The following is a 20,611-nucleotide window of genomic DNA, read 5'->3' as shown; positions in this document are numbered from 1 at the left end:
CTTACTCAGTTCCTTGATTACAACAAACAGGTATCTCTACAGGACTTTTCGTTCATTGTTTCACCATGCATTTCAGTGCTATCTGTGGGGAATCTTTCAGAGAGGAGTCACTGGTGTTAGCAGTGCAGAATTCCAAGTATTTAAATAAATTCTAACCTTACTATGTATTGCTTTCAGTTAAATCACACAAGATTTTTCACTCATTTCAATTAGCCCTAATTCCTCACTGAATTCCTAAAGCCTATTGCCTAAAATTCCAATAAACTGGCATTGCTTGTTATTGCTGCTCTAGTTAATGGTAATATTTTCACATAGGATATGATGTGACTGTTACTAGATTTTGGGTTTCAGACTTTCTCATGTCTTGCATGCCAAAGAAATTTTGCATCAGCTCTGCTGCTGTACTCTGCAGAATTCTTTGGGGTATGTGGTAGTTTTGCGTGTCTGGGAATCTTCCATCTGGCTATTGTGGGTTGCCTAAACATCATAAAACCCTGCCTGTGGAGACTGTGTATCTCTTATGGGCCCCATGGAGCTTATAATCTGCTTTTAATCATTGCATGAGCCAGCCAACACATTGGTCCTCATCAAGCAATTTTTCCTGTGTTGAATCTCCTTGAATAACTTTTTATCCATTTCTGAAAGACCAGAAGTATTGCTAATTTTCATTGGTATTTCAGACAGCTACAACAGCTGTCTTCCTCAGCTCCCTGGTTCTTCCCATACAAACTCTCATAACAATTGGCTTCTGTGGCTTGCCATAGCAAGTAAAACACTCCTTGCACTTTGCCCTCACTTGCTCATCTTTTGAATGTACCCACCAGCATCAGTTCCTCTGCAAACTACAGGTCATATCCTTAACTGGGACAAATGAATGCAACTCAGTGTGAGCTAACCTAATTTGCCGTAACTAAGAAATTAGCTCTACATCCACATTTTGCAACAAGTCACCAGGACTTAATTTACTTTCAAAAATGCCAGCACCAACTGAATTATTCCCCATATGATATTAAAAGGTTACCAACTATTCAGTCCCAGCAGAAATTCACAGCAGCAAGCAGCACAAGACTTTTCATTACAAATAAAATCGTATCTCCTAAATTATTTACTGGCACAAATCAGTGAAACTACTTATATCTATCAAGCTGTATTCAAAGCCTCCAGTAGTGAATATGCTGATCTGATGTTCACCACAATACAGTTTTGCAAGCAGAAAAAAAAAATCAGTTTAGTTTTAATAGGGAAGTTTGAACATCTAAATGTTGCCCCTTAATGAACTAAGAAATCAAATGATATTTATTATTTTGAAAGAGCAAAAATAAAGAAACTAATCTGTAAAATTTAAAAGGAAGCCAAATGAGGTCTGTAATAATTGGTGGTTCCTTCAAAACAAATAGCTTTAAGACCCCAACTTGCTTCTTTTGTGCAGTGCTTCTGCTTGCAATTTCTAATTAACTAGCTCCATTCTTATCCACGAGTGACCGAACGCATACAAGCTACAATGTGTACTTCTACTTCTAAATACGTGTAGGTATGATTTTAAAAGGGAGACAACCAGTTAACAACATTTGCATGTTGCAAAGAGGCTCAATTAGGATAATAACTCAGAAATCTTGCTTTTAGCCTGCTTCCTGCATAGCTGTGCTGTACTCAACACAATCTGCACACCAAACATACTGTGTTTGCAGTTAAAAATCTCCAGAGACTTTAGACCCATACATAAAGATACTTATTTCATTCTTTTCTGAGACATTGACCTGTATCCTCATTTAAAAATGAACACCCCATCTTTATGTTATTAAATCTTTGTTTTGATCTATTAGTATTCACCAAAGTGCCATTTCATACAACCCTGCAATGAATAGGCAAGGCTGGAGGTAACCATCTGCAGCTTTAGAGTCTGCGTTTGAATTGATGAAAAGAGCTTTGTGTTTTCATTGCCAAGTTTGATTCTTCCAGTCATTAGACATTCCCCTCAGATCGCATCAATGAAGCGGACTCTCTTACACCCATGTGTTAAATTCTCCTCTCCTCATGGTTTCCTTTGCCAGCTATACTCCAGAAAGACTACTGGGTCTTAGCCACATTCTTCTCACAGCTGTGTTAAGAAAGAGTATCAGAGGGTCCTCCCAAAATCCATATGTGTATCTGGTCAGTCCCCTGTTGGAGGGTCACCTCACATTGTGGTGTGATTATTCAAATACTCATTCTTGTTCTTGAGCTGCACTGCTCGGCTCACTCGGGGAAAGATGAGGCCTCCAGCTAGCACTGGAGAACATCTTGGATGCTGACGCGAAATGCACACAGTTCCTGCACTTGGAAGGCAGATTCATTTTATTTGTAGAAGAGGGGAACTTTCACCACTTAATAAATGCTGGCTTCTTATTTCTATTTATTTATTTATTATTTTCATCAGTGCCAAATGCTGGTAAGAGTTGTTTGTTTCTGTTGTGTCATCGACCTGCTTATTTCTCAGTATTTCTCAGTATCAGCTCGGAACTACAAAAGCAGAGATAATATGCTCGGAAATGCCGGAGAGAAATCCAGGACTACTCAAAAAATGGGTGTGTTCCAGTAGCAATGAAAGGCCAAAAAAAAAAAAATCACACCTTAAATGGTAAAGCAAATGTCATTAAGGGCAGTATTTATTTTATGAGAAACACTAATTTTCTTTGATAAAACTATCTGCTTATTCAGAAGATCGCTTAGTATTATGTGTTTAATCCACTGAACTATTTTATCCAAATTGGCAACTCTCCTGATCTCCTCCTTAAAAGAAAAAAAAATCAAAAGAAAATGTCTCTTTAATGAACAGTTAAGGACAAATGAAGCAATAATTCCTGCTTCACATCACTTTTATATTTACTTTGTTCTAGGCAGAACCACTTGGACAAAGTGCTCAGGCAGCACTTTTTTCACCATTTTTGCTTATTTTCATACCTGTGTATTTCAGCATTGCACACCTCTGCTTTATGGTTTTGTGTTTACTTTTAGAGGATTACACAGAAATTCCACACTCACTACCTTCACTGCCACCTTACACAGCTATGTGACTGTATAAGTGTGACTGTGCTCATGCACACAGAGCAACACTTTACTGAGCTAGAATCATTCAGCTGTGAGAAAAAAAAAGTAGAAGCCCTCAGTAGACAAATTGCATTAAAATTCACTCCAGCTGCAAAGCTGTTGTAGAGAAATAGAACATTTCCTGGAATAAACCACATCAAAAGTGGCCTCAACCTTTACTGATAATTGGCTAATATTGATTTGGTATTACATTATAACCTCCTCTGATCTCACTGACATCAGTAGCCACTCCTGAATCCTAGAGGTTCCAGCAGAAAGCACAGTTTTAAAGTGTCCTGCTTCCTCTGATGGCAGAGGCATTAATTAATTCACAGGCTTTCCCAGCCACCTTCTTCAGGTCAGCTCCATTTCCCTGCTGAGGCTGCACCAGCTGGCTCCTGGCTTCTTCAGCAGGACAAACTTGCAGGGGGCCTGTGGCTCTATGCCAACAATCCTGGTGAATTCTGCACCTTTGTCCTAATTCTTTGTTTGTAACCACAAATTATAAACATTAATTGAAAATGACACTCATGGCAATTCTACAGAGTATGGGTTAAAATATTAATTATTGTGCAGATCATTATATTTTTCTCTTGAATGAGTGCATACCTGTATCTGCTTTAGAAACTAGAATAGAGCACTCTTAAATGTCTAACGTGTACCTTGCTTATTTTTCAGCATCAAAACAGACTCAAACAAATGCTGCTCTATCTGTGTGGTCAGTCTCTGAGCATTAACATTTTCTGTTTCACATCATTACCCCTGCTAGGATGGCAAATCACAGGCAAGAGCGCAGAGTTGCAATTTTTATCTCGTGCTGCAGTGAGACATTTCACCTGCTTCAGAATAAGCTGATTTTCACTATGTCCAAATTCACTATAAGCAGATTCCAATATATCTCCTTTCTGTTTCACAGCTGCTGTTTCATGTAGAACAGAAAACAGAAATGGTTTAGATGCTTTGTGACCTGATGGAAAACACAGGACCACTGTTCTGACTTGGATCTTGTGTTTAGAAAGCAACAGTTGCAGGTGGGTACGTAAACAGTACGTGAAGGAGAAACTACACATCAAGCTCTGCGTGTGATGCTGAATGCAAGCATGGAAGTTTTTAGGAATATAAGAAAAATTCTTCAGTGCTGTCAGAGAACAGATTAGCAAAGGCACAGCAAACATCACTAAATTACATGACATGAAGAGATAAACTACATCCTTGTTCAACATTATTTTAATTACTCTAATTATGTTCTTTCTTGAGCTCATACAGTTAGTTTTCCCTCTTCTGATTTTTAATAGTTGCTGCATTACTCAGACATTTTACTGAATAATACAGAGAAAATACTTTGTACAGCAGGTAAAAATACCTACCTAATATGTCAGAATTTACTTTTACTCGAGCATTTAAAAAGAAGTCAGGAAAATATGGTTTAGAATCCTACATAGGCTCTGAACTGTAGTGTCACAATTTAGATTACAACAGGCACCCTCCTAAGACAGTGCTAATAATTGATACCACTGTAATTAATACCAAGAAGCCTCTACATTGACAGGTTTATAAACTGTCAGTTCCTTTTTGAAATGTAGCACATCCTACATCTTAGAAATAAAAAGCTAAGCTAGCAAATGAGTTCCTGCCTAATTGCCAAACACTAATTTGTATAAAGCGGTTGAGGTTACAAAGAAATTGGGAATTCTCAGCTCAGTTTCCCTGCTGATGAGTACGAACTGTCTGTGTAGCTCTCCCAGAGGTGTCAGAGGAATCTCTATAGTGTCACACAAGGGTTCTTAGCTCAAAGTAAACATACTTTCCACAAACTCAGCTGCTTAATCTGTTTGCAGGTTGAATTATAAGATGGGGGTGGATGACTCCGGGTGCTGGGAAGATGCACAGAGCATTTCCACAGTTTCTTGGTAAAAAGGGCATGCTATTGTCATCAAAAGACTTCACACAATTGTTTAATTTTGCTATAGGCTCAGTTGTCTGATCTTAGCAATAAATGAAAACTAACCTGGCCAAAATTTTCCCAAGTAGTTGAGCACGTTAAATTGCATAAATGCTTTTCACTACAGCAGCACAGCACCATCACTTTAATTTGGGTTGTGGCTGCACTTCGGCCCTAGCCACCCTGGTTACATAGGATCAAAAAAGACTCAGCACTAAAAAAAGAACCCAAATCAAATAACAACTTTCACTTAAGTATCTATGGCTAGGAAATGCTAATCAATACAATGAACATTTGTGCATTTAAACAATGCACAAAAAGGTTTAGACAATATTCTGTTTACCAGGCTGAAATGAGTTTTTGTAGGTTTATTTTTCTTAAGCATATATCAAATATATCTAAGTGATCAAAAGAAAGAGTCAAATGATTCACAGACAACCACTGTGGGTTTTAAAGTCCTGATGGAAAACATATATATATATATATATATATGTATACACACACACACTATATTTTAGGTAGTTAAAAATAAATTAGAGATGTAAAAATAGTTTGTTTTTTTTAAAGGAGAACTCGGTATGTATTTTTTTTTAACAGGAAGAATTCCTCTTAGATCCTTTCAATATAATATAAACCAGTTCCTGGCTACTCTGGAAATACGCTGCAGACATTAAAGTTGAAGAGAAATAAGGAAAGACAGGAAAATTTGCATCAGTTCAGCACTGATTGCCTTGGAAGGGTGAGAAAAGGGTACTTTGCAGCTGATGAATATAATGCAGAGATGAGAAGTGCCAGACTGTGAAGAGGCTCTGCCTACATGCTTGCCTGTGTCCCAGCAATCAGATTTGAAAGGTTCATGTGCTAGTAATAACAAACATGACAATAACGACTTCAGTAGAGATGAACTTCAGGAGTTCAGTAACCTTTTAACTGAGCATCTTATGATGGGAAAGAAAATACAATCCTTGTTCACTGACTCAGAGACTTCCTGTTGGTCTTGAAGCCAGCCCTAAATAACTTGATTAGCACTTACCGTGGTGAGAAACCTGCCAGATGTACAACAGGCCAAAAAATGAGAATCTTAATATTCTATCATGCAATTACAAAGGCAAATACTCAGTTGCTATGGGATTGCCATGAGGTAAAAAGTGAAAAGTATTCATTGAAGGAAACACTCCATCTGTGCCCTGCACCTGAAGAAAGCAGTTTCCATAACAGTAATGTGTAATACTGTAAGATTGGCTTCACACTGAGTAAGCAACAAGCAGAAAAGGTGACAAAGAAGGAACCCTTTTAAGGGACCTCCTCTGAGTACTGCTACACTTTCAAATGCAGGCAAACTCCTAGGAGAAACAACATTTCACTTGGTTTTTCAGCTGCAATTTTTCTTGAAAGGCAAGAGACTTACTTCTGAACTTTTTCATTGGCCTCCTGCGAAGCCTCCAGGGCTTTCTGGAGCTTCAGCTGTGTGTCCTTTCGCTCTGACTGAGCTTGCTGCAGCTGAGCTGCCAGATCTTCAATCTGGCGACAGGCAAGGGTCACAACATCCTCCCTGCCTTGCAGACCACTTTCAGAAGTACCGAAACTGCAGCTAAGCTGGTCCTTCAGATTCATTCCTTCAGACAAAGATTTGTATAAGCTGGGAAAACAAAACAATATACATTATTACATTTCAGTTTAAGGCTGAGCTCCAAGACTATGACACTCAATTTAATTAATATTTTAAATATTATCACACGTGGATCCACATGCATTAATACAAACCCAGAGAGAACAAAACTAACATTCTCTTCCCACAAGGCTCCTCCAGAAGTATGCAACTACCAGAGTTTTAGAAAGTCAAAAGTCTACTCAAGGAAAAAATTGAAGGCAGTGTTTTTCACCTTTAGCATCTTCCTGACCACCTTCAAGCTGTAGTAAAAAGTTGCTAGTGTGATTTACATGAAGTTGAATTAATCAGTGTTACTGATGTGTTATTAACTCGTGTTACACAGGGAGAGCAGAATCACCAATTACAGGGGATTTAGTTGTGAAACCATATATTTTTCAATGTAACAAAAGGAATAAAACTGCTACAATGCAAAATTTAAAAATCATTGAATCAGCAGGATTACTTAGGAATAGAAATGATTTGGCCATGTTAACCAATTCTAAAGGGCTTTGGTCAACATTTCAGTGAGAGGAAACATAAAATATTTCTTAATGCTGGCTTAAATAAACTATTAACACCTGTATTAGAAAGTACTGTGTCTTAAATAATATCTCTATGGTAGAGAGAGAAAGGTAACTTGCCAGCATCAAGGTTTTCCCACTTTTGTGGTGGGTTGAAATTACTCCTGAATAAATTCACCAGACCAGCTCAGGTGGGTTAGAAGCGAAGGAATTTACAGCAAGCTAAAATGTACAAGTGTATAATACAACACATATGTGCAAAAATATATTTACAAAGATTTACAATTTAGAAGTAAAGCAAAGATCCTCACAGAGATCTCCCTGAATCGTTCCTCAAACTCCCTGGACAAATGCCAGAAGGGGCTAAGAGCCACCTTCTTCTCCTCCCCCCAGGAAGAAAACTGAGAAGGCTGCAACTGTTATTACTCTGCGAAGGTTAAGGCAGAAATCAGCCAGTGTGGAGGAGTTAAGGAGCAAATGAAAGCTGGAGGCAGAAAGGCAAAGGAGAAGGAAAATAGTTTGCACCTTAGAATATATACCAGTCCAGCAAATGAATGAAAATATATAGATTTATCTTCTCGTTCTTCTGCATCCAGTACAATTCTTTATTTACAATTTCTAATGAAGCTAGAGTGCTAACTCCAGAACTGCCACAACATATCAAGATCTGCAGTGTCCTCCACCACAATTTCTTGCAAGGTCCTTTCTCACCCATTGTTTTGGCTTCTCTCAGGCAAATAGAAGATGTGTTTATCACCTATTTCATGCTGAACTGCCATGCCTGTATACTCAACCCATTCAGTTTTATACATGATACTGAAGTATATTTATAGAGCTACCAAATCGTACAGCACAAAAATAATACACTTTGATTGTACAAACCAGAATACAGTAGTATGTGCTTTGCATTTGTGTGCTCTGGACAAATCAAAGGGAGATCAGAAATTAAAAATGAAACTGAATAGGGTCTTAAGTCAATAGATCCATAAAGCTAAAGTAAATAAATATGCCTGGATCAGCTAAAAGTTGCTATGGAAAAGAAACAAAAAGAAGGTTATTGGGCAGGCATTACTTATAAATAATGAGAAGACACTAAAAATAAAAACCAGGAGAATAAAAGAAGATCAGGTAAAAAAAAAAATCTCAACAAAGCCTGTTGACTGTGGAATTATTTCCCAAGGAATTAGTAGGCAATCAGCTGTTTGAGTTCTTGAGGTGCAACAATAGAAATCACATTAAATGCTGATCACCAGGGAAAGAGCCTGCACCAGCAACCTCTCCATGGAATTAGCAACAATTGCTTCCCATGTCTTCAGAGTCATCATTCACTGGTAAATTTTACACCAGTGGAAGATGACATCAGCAGTACAAGGAACCTGTGGAACACATTTCTAACAAAAATCATAGCAACAGGATGCCATAATGAGCAGTGTTTATAGATAAGTAATCTTAGTAATTTCAAAACTAATTCATGAATATCAGAAACTGTTCCTGGATTGATGAACGTGATTTGAGACCATTCCTCTGACTGATGGCCATGCAAGTATCAAACATTATTTCAGCGTGGATTTCTAGTAGCACCATACCCTGACTACAATACTTAAGCCATAGTCTGCATGACAGCTACCAGGATGCGATAGCCTATTTTCTTCCTTTCCAGTTTATTAAGGTATTTGTATGAAAAACACTCTTTGTTCTGACAGCCCATAGAAGAAAATCACATACAAGCTAAAATATAATATACATGGACAAGCAAAATGAGAATGAGCTAATAGAAATCCAGAAGCTAAAAGGTCAGAGTCTTGATATGTTATTACGTCTACTACCTGCAGTTGCCTGAAAATACTGTGAAGAATCTTTTCAATTAAATGAAGACATATTGAAAATATAAATATTTATAAAGGGACATTATAATCCCTAGAACAGACTCATTAAAAAGAAAATTACTTTAAGAGTTGCACATAAAATTTACTGACTGAAGTCCCTCTATGGTCAAGTCTTGATCATCATGGAAAAATACAAAGGTATGCAAATAGTGCCAAAAGCCAGTTACCAAAATACTACTGCTGCCTGCTTCTCAAATGCCTGGCACAAGATTAAAAGAGGAAAAAAAAAAAGACTGAACTTAAATTGTTCAGTGAATATATGGGTCCATGGTTAAAAAAACCCAACAAACCAAACAAAACAGAGATAGCCTAAATATTGCAATGTGTTCACACCTGCTGAGAGACTTCCCCCCTCCCCAGAATATATGAAAATAGTAATTTATTTATATTCTAAAATATTTGGCCTGTGTGGCTACAACCAGGCTGCCTCTGAAAGACTGGCCATGAACAGTGCAGTATGCAACACACTATTGCATGTTTTAAGTCACAAGGATTTTATGTGAGTGATAGCAGATTCTGTGATGTGTATCTTTTGTATCCACTCTGATTCCTCTAGGTAAGGGCACTGTGGCTCACAGATCTTTTAAACTTTGCAATTGTCAAATCTCCATCACTATATGCTTTGCTAAAATACTTTTATTTATTCCCTTTTCTAGTCCCCTATTGCTCTGAAATGTCTTCATTAATGTTCTAAAGATGATGTCCTCTAAGAATACCGATGGTATAAATGAAAAATAAGTAGTTCTAGTCACAGAAGCACTCAAATAGTCACTTAAGTAATTCACATGCTCTTTATAGTAACCCTTTTGCTTTACTATGACAGTACAGTGCCTTTCTTGCTCTGTCTTGGGTCTGAGAGCTTCAAGGGCCCACCTTAACTGTGTCAAGTCAGAAATAAAAACTCCAAGCAATGATGCCACTTATGCAACTCCTGCAGATAGAAAGAAGTTTCTTCAGCCCTCAAAGTCAGAGTAGGTTCAAGTCTGCCTAAAAAAATTTCACCAGTTGAAACTGCTCCCAGAGGCACTTTTCTTTGGCTGAAAATCAACTATATGAAGTGCTGCTCTTATGACACTTCTCTCCTTGCCAGGCATACTTTTGCTGCAAGGTGGGAAATTATTTCCACCTGAAGCAATTACTGAACAACACAGAGAAACCTTCCACCCAAAAGAATAAAAAAAACCCATCAAAACCCGAACATTCTCTGTCTGTCCCCTCCTTCCTCCCCTGCCCCAGTGGTAAACACATCCGATGTTTTCAAAGGCAGGTAGGTCTGACCTTGGTTTTCACTACAAACATTTCTGACATGTCAGTTCTGGAGAACTCTCAGACCTCACCCTGCACTCAGATAGCTTTGAAGAGGGTCCCTTCAAGCCACTGAGTGCACTCAAGGGCCAGGCAGCACTGATACTCGAAAATATTACCTCAAAAGTGCTGTTAGGAAACACTGCAGTAAGACAGTATTAATAAAAAGCCCACAAAACCTGAGAGGACTTTGACATTTTGCTGTAAAGTGGAGGATATAAAATGGTCAAGTTTGTATTGCATGTGAGTCAGGAGCCAGATGGTAGACTGGTAAAGAGATGGCACTGCCCTACCATAGACAAATATTTTACTAGCCTTCCTTCGCCTGTAATTATAGGAGTTAGGAGGACTGTGTTTTACCCTTAGTGCAACCACACGAACACCTCTCACTAATGCAACTATAGGCAGCAGCTGCTTCAGGCTCTGTGGCACAAAGGCTGCAGACCACATTAGAACAGCAGTGCATGGTGTAAGGCAGGATATATTCTCTGCACTGTCACAGTCCATCACAGGCTGCTGTTTTCTCTCATATGTGATGCACTCAAACATTTTTACCTACTCTGAGCTCAGGCATCTTTTTTATTTTATATTTTCTCACCAAATCAAGTGATCCCTTAATCAAGCACTTGTTGAGTAGAGCCCACCACTGATTTCCAGCTCTGGCATGGCTGGTAATGCATTGACAGATTAGTGCTGATCGTGCATGTCTATGTCATCCAAACTCAGTTACCTGTGAATATGCATCTACAGTGAGCCGTAAGAAGAGTTTCTGCCTTCCCTCCTAAAACCAGCTAGAGAAACTTATAACACTACAAGGGTCCAGTCTGGACACTAGATGATTCAAGCACAAGTTCATTATCTGCAGTGAAAGCTTGAGCTGATTATTACCCATCCCAGAACACACATTTTTCAACAAATGCAAGTTATAGGTCACTAGCAAACATATTTTTCCTCCTTCGGCCTCAGTGTCCTCATCTGTGCAAAAGAGCAATCACAATTCTACCTTTGCAAGGTGCTCTGATCTTCTCTACTGAAAGAGATCCATCACTGCTGAATGAGCTAAGTTAGATGCAGCACAGTCTTCTTTTAGGACAAAACTATATCCTGGTGGTCTTCTGATGATGCCAAGCGGCAAACATTTTCTTTTGGGCATCACTTTCACTATCAAGGACCACTCTAGTACCCACAGCATTCATGGGACAGGATTAAATGATCTCAGCTCTTCTTGAACTCAAAAGACTGCTGAGGCATCCTCTCAATGAGAAATAATCAGAAACCGTAGCTCCATTACAAGCTCTTCCTCTAGAGAGTTGCACAGTAATCAAATGCCTCCGGTTCACTTCATGTGACCACTGGGCAAACTGCACAGCCTAACATGGCAGTGATATGCACATGACATTCTGCACCACCTATCATTCCTCACAGTCACCACACTATCAAATGGTCCAAGTTCCCCACATAACTATTTCTGGGTCAATAATGTTTAGCTGAAACAGGGCAAAAAATACCTGATACTAATGAGTATAAAGCATTTTTGAGACTTGTGCAGCTGAGGTACTAACCCTCTCCAGCCAGATCTACAGATACACAGTTAATAGCTTGTAGTTAAGAAATCCACCTGAAATCCACCTGAATTTCCTAGCACGTAATGCACCTGTGGCTGAGGTCTCTCCTATCTCTGATTAGAGTCTGGAAGATGACAACTTAGCCTCAGCTTTTTCACACCTACAACTCTCAGATAAAATGCATCTTAGTTTACAGAAGAGACTATTGTAGGGTTGATGCTTTAATCTTGAGAATTACTTGATATACGTTAAAACTAATTGCACATTTTCACAGTTCCACAACGCGCCTATGGTAACTGCAAGACAGATTTACAGGCTCTCATTCTTGTTCCCATGAGCTGGGGGGCTGTGCTTTCAATGTAACAGCAATGATAGGGAATACTCTTAATGGGCTTACTAGACTACATGTCATTCTTAGAACCAAGCTTGGTGTAAAGTGTTTCTGTCACATTTTGACAGGAAAATGGCTGCATTGGTAGCTTCTGGCCTGAGAATTCACAACAGTGCAACTATCTATCCCTGAAGGCTTTCTTTTAAGTAAAATTAGTGTTAAATTGAAAAAAAAATATTTAGCATAGTGTTTACTTTATCATACTAGAAGTCACAAGTAAGAATTTTGCTATCTTGTATCTGTTCTTTATTGTCAATTCATATGCTTTGGCCATTCTTAAATATTTGCCAATGGCTTTAGTTAACAAAATAGTTTTAACTTAGTATTTGTAATACTGTAGTTATTCCCTACAGTAACAGATTGTTTAGATAACACTGCAAATACAGAGGGAACCTTATCTATTAATCGAAGACAGAACTGGCATCAAGTCATCAAGAATGACCTCAGTATTTGAATATAAAGGATGTTTTAAGATGGTGCCAGCAGCTCCATGTTTTACCATGCCTCACAAAACCTTAGCCACTTTCTCCAGGAAGTGTGAGTATCATGGCAGGACCAGAGCAGATTCTGGCTTAGCTGCAGGCAAGCAGGGAGTTGGGCACAGCTGGATCAACAACAAGAGGTATTTTCACCTTCCCAGTCCACAGGCAGCCCCTGTACCTCTCTGCTGCTTGCTGGAGGCCACTCAACTGACATGGATCAGTGAAGGGGTGTGTATGTGGGTGGTGTAGAGCCAGCAACTTTGGCTTTGGGCCAGCTGGGAAATTGCCTATGTCAGGGATTTGCAGAAACACAAACCTGGTGGAAAAGAGACAGGATCCTGTCCCAAAGGTCACAGTGGTTTATTTTTTATACTTTGAGTATGCTTTTGACATCAGTTTAAACAACAATGTACCTCTTTCCTTAAAGCTAAACTTAATTAAGAAAGCATTCACTGATATACAAACCAAAATAGCTAAAAAATAGATGCAGAATTGCTTTTCCTCTTTTTTTGATGATCCTTGCCAAGAGCGTCATTCTGAACACTGTCTCCTACATGGAAATCAGGGCATTACAGCACAAATAAACATGAGGCGTTTTGAGCAGGTGTTTCAGGATCAGCTCCTACAGCTCCACAGACCTACCTACCAGCCTTGCCCAGACTGCACCCTCTTCAGCTCCCACTGACCCCACAGTACACAGTAAACTGCTGCCTTGATCCTTTACTCTCCAAAATGCCAACCACAGAAACCTTCCCTGATGACAGAGAATGTGCACATTCAGGAGTCAGGCATTTCTGTTAGGAGCCTTAAATAGCATCTCCTGTCACCATAGTTTGAATTTAAATTTGTATGCATAACTATGAAGTTAAGGCTAATTTGGCTTGTGCCTTTAGTTTTCCATTGCAGCTTCTCAAAGGCAAGGATAATGGCTTCTGACTTCCACCTTCCATGACTGGCCTTCACACAGACAGTTTTGTTTGAAATGGAGAAAATTATTCTGTAAAAAGCAGCAAAACCAGGGAATCACCTCTTGTATTAAACTGTAACAATTCAGATTGAACAAATAAGAGTCCTGACCCCCAATACTGAAACAACCATTGAAGCATTCACTTCATGTATACATCTAAATAAAACACATCTGATAGTACTGATATATATCATAACGCAGGCATCAGAATCAACCTGAAAACAAGCTCAGTGTAATGAGCTTGAGTTTTATTTTTGTCTCCATGGAACAGTGTTTACTTTGCTTTAAAATTTATGAGTCATTTTGTTATGTGCCTTTTTTTAATTAGTCCGAAGGAAACAGTCATTTGAGACAGAGAGCGGAAATCAATTCCGATTCGATACTGATAGCTACTGTGTGATGTAAACTGTGTGTTCTCCCTAATTAAATGTAAACATGTGCAGTTCTAAAGTCCAGCAGTGATGACAACAACTACTAGAAAGGATTGCTTAAGTCCTGGTCAACTGATTCTTGTGAACCTTTTGTTCATACCGTAGGTGAGCTTGTGCAATCTGTCACAGGGTGAATGCCAGTTGTAACTGACTTTATTTTAGGTCGTCTTCAGAGAAAAGACTTGACAAGAATGTGGAGCACTCTGTAATACCTCCAGTTACCCATTAACTATGTCCTTCTGATAGCTAATCAATAGCATTGCATGGAGCCAAACACACTGCACTGAACTGCCCCCCTTCCAAAAGCCAAGTCTTGGTAAATATTTAATGGCAGTAAAGGTGTTTTGACTCTTATCAATCTGATATGTTAAAGAACTCTTGAAAGAAATTTTATCTTGCTTTTCTCTGCATAAATGATTTGTTCAGTTACAATTTCAGTCTTACACAGAAGCACTTAATTTAATGATTTAATGCTTTTAAATTGAGGACAAAGAAAACCTAGTTTCAATCCACACATCACAAAATATAGGAAAGTTTATTTCCTTGACAAAGTGCCAACTAGAAATATACATCAAGGAACCCAGCCCTTTACACTGTAGTAGTAAATACTGCATCAGACTTGCTCAAAACCTGTTATACCAGTGCACATTTGGGGTTTTCTTAAAGGCTTCCATCTCTGAAAAATTCTTAGTTCTCATTCATATCAAGATGGTGTAGGGTTTTTAGCCTCTTTTCACCAGTGAAAAAACACCCCCCATAAAATAGCTATACTAAGATCTAAAGATTTTATGTTCCCCCACAGTGAATATTCCTATCTTCAAGTGGGTATATTCTCAGCTAATAAGTTCGGCTAAGCACTTTACCATTTTCTGTTTTCCTTTGGAAAACAGCTTGTCTAGATCACTAAACAGAGAAATGCTTTTATCCTGATCCTTTAACTTCTAGTGTGTGTACTCCTCTGCTACACTCAAGCAGGAGCTGAATATCTCCTTAGAGACTTAGGCTTATTCTGCCCCTCTGTGCTAATGCCACAGGATGGCAGACGGCTAAGTTTCCTGACTTTCTCCCCCAGCAGTCTTCCAGCCTTCTCTGCACGATTCAAGTTCAGAAAGAACCTAAGCATGTTGAAGAAAGTGATTCAGCAGTGGATCCAAGGTTTTTCTTGGAAAATAATATGGGAATATAACATTGATAGTGTTTCAGCTTCCAAAATGTGAATCACTATAAATGTTTTCCCAGAAGTATAAGCATTATTTTTTTTCTCCTACAGTTTAAATGGCCTCTTTAATGCTCTTGATGCCATTCAATAGATTTAAAAAATAAAGATCATGGGAATAATTCCCAAACACTAGCACAGATAAACTGAACTGCCCACAGTTTTCCAATCACTACTAATTTGCTCTGATGAAAACAATATCAATTAAAATCATGAAGGCATACAAATCAATCAAGCAGTAAAGTGCATGGCACATTCAGGAATGACTGGCTGAATAAAACCTGTTTCTTTAGCTTCAGAAAATATATTGTACTTCATACAATGTTATCTTTATAAATCAGACGTGATGGTGGATTTTATGGCTGTCCTGACTTGCTGTTGTGATCGCTTGGCTTAACTCCCCCATTGACACAGAAAAGCAAGACATGTCTTGGACCCAGGGCTGGAATCCAGCCCTGCCTTCCAGCATGGCCAGGAACATCCAGCTGAGTAGATGGAAGAGCATCTCAAAGAGAAGGCAATTAAAAGAAATACAAAGAATGGAAATGTGTTTCAAAGATGGAATAATCAAATACATATGGAATTTGAGAGGGATGATCTCATGTGTGAGCGGAGGAGCACCAAAGCTAGAAACCCTCAGTGTGACTGACCTGGCAAGGGGAATCACATGGGCATCTGCCCTTTTCTCATTATTATTATGTGTCATTGCTCATCTGGTTAAAAAAAAAAAAAGAAATCTTTAAATTACTTTTTAAAAAAAAGTATTTTAATTTGAGGATATTCTCATCTCTGTCCCAGGAAAATAAATCAGAGTATTTGAACAGTTTTCTCTGATCTTTCTCGAAGGCATTACTGAAAAATATTAAGCAACTGTGATCAAAGGCAAACAAGGTGTCCTCTGCTGCAGCACATGCCCAGCTGCAGTCACTAATGTGCCAAAAGGAAAGGTACATGAGTGACCTCTGGGGGAGTGTGCTTAGCACATGGCTTCCCTGCTTTCTTGGTACTGTGCAAAGCAACATGTGCCACTCTGTGATGGCTGGTGTGGCATCTGGAGGACTCCATGTGCTGCAGTTTGAAAACCTTCCTCCAGACGGGTGCAGATGCCTGTAACATCTACTTTAAAGTTATCATGGCTTCTCCCACACAAAAATGAATTTGATTTCGGAACTGCTGTGCAGATACACTCTTAGCAAGTCACTTCCTGAAAGCCATGGAAAGACACAATGGCAAAGTATCCAGTAAGTTATGCCTTACCTGCTGCTGCCAAACCCTTATTCATATAAATCATACAGCTCCTTGGACAGTTAAGAACTATGAAACAAGGCAGTTAAAGTGATGGCTTAAATGATAAAGGGAACACTGGGGAAATTTAATATAGGGGAAGTCTGCTTCCCTATTGTACCAGTGCTTACCAAAGCAACTGGGCAGACTTGTCTGGGCCATTTTCCTTAACATTAAACAAGGGCACACGTTGGGGGAATGATTTAGTGGACTGGGGATCACAGCTCTGTTTTGAATTCCCTCTTCGGTTTCACGTTGTCTGTGTGGTACTGAGCAAGTCACAACATGCAAACCTTTGCTTGCCATGCTGAAACCCGGAGTAAAATGCCTTTGCCTTGCCTTCCCTCCCTCCCCCCTCCTTAAATTCTAAGCGTTGATAGCTCAGGATTGCTTCTTATTACCTGTGTGCCACATCTAGAAAAAATGAGGCCCTCATCTTGGTTCAGGTCTCAGTGCAAAAGATTATTCATGCAAAGATGCAAAAAAAAAAAAAAAAAAGATAGCTAGCAGTATGTGTGTGTTGGGAATGAACATCAGCTGCTTAATATTAGCAGCCAGATTCAGCTTTGGGACCCTTACATAAAAATCTCAAGTTTCTCACAAGGAGGCATTTCCTGCCTCCCTGCTGCAGGTACAGCTACTATTGCCACAGTGGGACACAGGCTGTGACAGCAGCTTCCTGTGCTTGAACTGCTGTGAGCATCAAGATCCTTCTTACCTGAGATGTTCTTGCCTTCCTCAAGGCAAAAGGGGCTAGCAGCTGGATACAGCCCACTGATTAGAGGCTAAATTGCACAACTCACCTACCTCTGAAAAGTGAGAGATTAGACTGGCTGAAGAAAAAATAGTGAAGAGTAAACACCATAGTGCAGGAGTTGGAAAGAGGCTGCAAACAGATGATGAATTGATTTCTATACCCTAAAACTTTTAAACTAGCTTCCTCCACCTTTCTCTTGCTTTACCCTCACTAGTTTTGACCATTACTGAAATAAAATCTTTAGAAAGAATAGAGTTATGCAGTCAATTTAGCCTGGATGAAGAGGAAAACAACAACTTCATGAAGCAGAAGTTCACAAGAAGAACTGCAGCTCTTTCTTTTTGCCACTGTGCAATTTCTTCATGACCAGCTGGCAAAAATGAAATACTGCAACAGGAAATGTATTGGTTGCACTGAACCAAAGAATCAATTATTTTCTCAAGAGCTGACAAGGAAAATGAATGAGTATGAAAGCTCTTGTGAAATCTAATGAATATTGAATTCAATACTGCTCAATTCCTTATCTATTTTTGAACAGGACAGGATAAGTACTAGTATGAATACTGCCTACTGTGCTTATACAACAGACAGTATACTCTCCTCTGACAGGAGCAGTAACATTGCTAAAGGGGAAGAATTAAATTCCTGCATCACAATAGCCCTACCACAACTGCAGAAGTAAAATAACTCTTGGTAAAGACAGTAGGGAAGAAGAGCTAAATGGAAGAAGAAGTATTTCTGTATCTCCAGCAGAGACCTTAGGATGGAAGTTCCTTTTACAGAACATGATTGAAACAAAGAGAATGTGATGTTACATGAGCCAGGATAATATTAAGAACCTGCCTAGCTCAGAAGCAAAGGAAAGATAAGTCAGATAATATAAACCTTGCTACTCACCCTCCTTTCCACTCCTTTGGATGAGGGACAATTTCACAGTACTTGTCCTTCCTCTTTGGTGAAACTCAATCTTCTTTACTGATAGTGGAAGCCAAGAGTGCATTTCTCATTGAGGACCAGGAGAAAGTCTAGTAAAGAATGCCTTAACTTTATTTGTATCAAGAAGCTAAAGGCTGTGGCCATTAAGAGACACTTAGACTATTCCGGGTGTCTAGTACAACTAAATACTTCTTGTAAATCTTACTGCTTCCTCCTGAAAACAGAACACTAGAAGAAAAAGAACGCAATGCTTTATATAAAAAAAAAAAACCTGGGCAAGTAGAAGAAGTTCCTTCAGGAGTAAAAAAGAAAGAATAAACAGCTTAGATGTTTGAAACGTTGGCCTTAACTTTGTTTGCCTGGATGACCATGGGAAAGGTATCATATAAATCCATCAGGGTTAAGTTTTGAATCTGATGCAGAGAGTTTTTACCTTCATGAGATGTGTAAGATCAGAGCCTGTGAATCAAGCCTATGAAATGCCTCTAAGTTGCTTTTTTCATGGACGGTGGGTGAGTGGATGTCATTCCTCTGTTTAATCAGGAGTTAAAGCGTGTACAGTAATTCCTTATTTTCACAATATTCCTTCTGACAAAGATAACAACCATAAGAATGGCTCCCAGCTGGCTAAACCTGACCTACAGGTTTTGTTAATAAAAAAATGCATGACTTAATTAATGAAATGGATCTATTAAGACTGTCCCCCAATCTACCACAGTGGCCCCACCTACAGTTGAACTTCCCATGACCTGTCTTATGCAAAAAGAATTGAAATAACTTGCACGGGAAGCTGTCAAAGAGAAAAGGTTGCTATGAAGCGAAAAATAAGACCCAGAAATGCATGTAATGCCCCTAGAGGAGACAGCTTAGCATTTTCACTTTTACTCAATGTTTTCTTTTACAGTGAATAATTGAAACGATTTTGCTAAACTGTGTAAAATTATTTCTCCAGCAGTAATTATGTTTGATCTATTAGCACCTGATACTATCTATTGTCTAAATTGCTTGCATTCAACCCACGAGTAATGTCAACAGTATTAACGTCCATTATGGAAGCATTAGTTGAGTAAAAATCGTTTTGAAGTGTTAGACATTCTTGAAATCTTCCCCCAGCATAATGTTCAAAAGAGGTTTCATTATACAGTCTCCTTGGACTTTTTTTTTTTTAAAGGCATGTCTTTAACTGTCTGCAAATTCAGGGTCTTTAAACTCACAAACAATTTACCTGTTTTGTTCTGGCAAGCATAAATCTGCAGCAATCTACTCATTTTACATTTTTCTCTGTTCCTGTCTAGCTGCCCCACACTAAGAGGCTATCCAAATTCACCTCCATCAGTTCTGGCAGGCTCAACACCTCCTTCACGAAACCAGTTTCCCCTGCCTCCCCAGTCATAAAGAGCTGCACTGTTACAAACAGAAAGATGGAACTCTGCAACGTTTCTTCAACAACAGAAATTTCAACAGCAATATATTCATTCGTTTGACCCAAACCCACCAATGTCAAACCTGACTTAACACAACAGCTGGACTCACCTACCTGGAAAATAGATACTTTTTTCTTCCTTGCAGTATCATCCTTATTTCAAAGGTTCCTAAATTCTTGCTGCCTTTTAGCAGAGAAATATTATGAACTGCATGAGATTGTGTTCTCATTGAAAGCAATGAATACCACAGTTTTCTCCAGAATAAAAAGCTACTTCCTCTCCTTGGACTATCAACTTTACAGTAATTTAGAGGAAGTAGAAGAAACAGTTGGCCATTAAACGTGAAATGTATTAATGGGGCACTCCCAGCATATGTTTTGTCTGGAAAAGGTAGCTCTGTAACTGAATTTCAGAAGGATTCCTGCAGTACAATAGCTACTGTGATAAATTTAGGTTTACTCCATGTAACATTTAGCAGAATCTAATAATGAAAACTTAAATCACTGTCTGAAGAAAAAAAAAAAAAAAAAGGCATGAGTAGCACTATTCACACCTTACAGCTAGGGGAACCGAGAAGCAAAGGAAAAACATTCCAAAGGAGGCCCTTCATTTCCACTCCCCAAACGGAGACCTTTAGAAATTGCTGTTTACAAGTTTCAGGGACTTCCAACTCCAATGACAAACCAGAATATTCAAAGCACTTTAGCAGCACTTGTAAAAGCATTCCCTTCTCCAGATTCATGTTGCTCTCAAAGTCCTGTTGACTTTGAGAAACTTCAGACCCGAG

General features: G+C 38.9%; 1 protein-coding gene across 3 annotated transcripts in view; it reads right to left on the bottom strand.

Annotated features, from left to right (window-relative positions):
- MIPOL1 (mirror-image polydactyly 1) overlaps positions 1–20,611 on the bottom strand; it is a 206,414-nt gene that overhangs the window by 14,084 nt on the left and 171,719 nt on the right. For all 3 annotated transcript variants that reach the window (XM_064149041.1, XM_064149059.1, XM_064149050.1), the window contains one exon: positions 6,417–6,647. In XM_064149041.1, the coding sequence (XP_064005111.1) occupies positions 6,417–6,647 (231 nt within the window). The remainder of the gene's footprint in view (positions 1–6,416; positions 6,648–20,611) is intronic.

This window comes from Pogoniulus pusillus, chromosome 1 (genome assembly GCF_015220805.1).
Source record: "Pogoniulus pusillus isolate bPogPus1 chromosome 1, bPogPus1.pri, whole genome shotgun sequence".
NCBI lineage: Eukaryota > Metazoa > Chordata > Aves > Piciformes > Lybiidae > Pogoniulus > Pogoniulus pusillus.
Note: the sequence above shows the minus strand (reverse complement) of the source record. Positions and strands in the feature narration are given on the sequence as shown.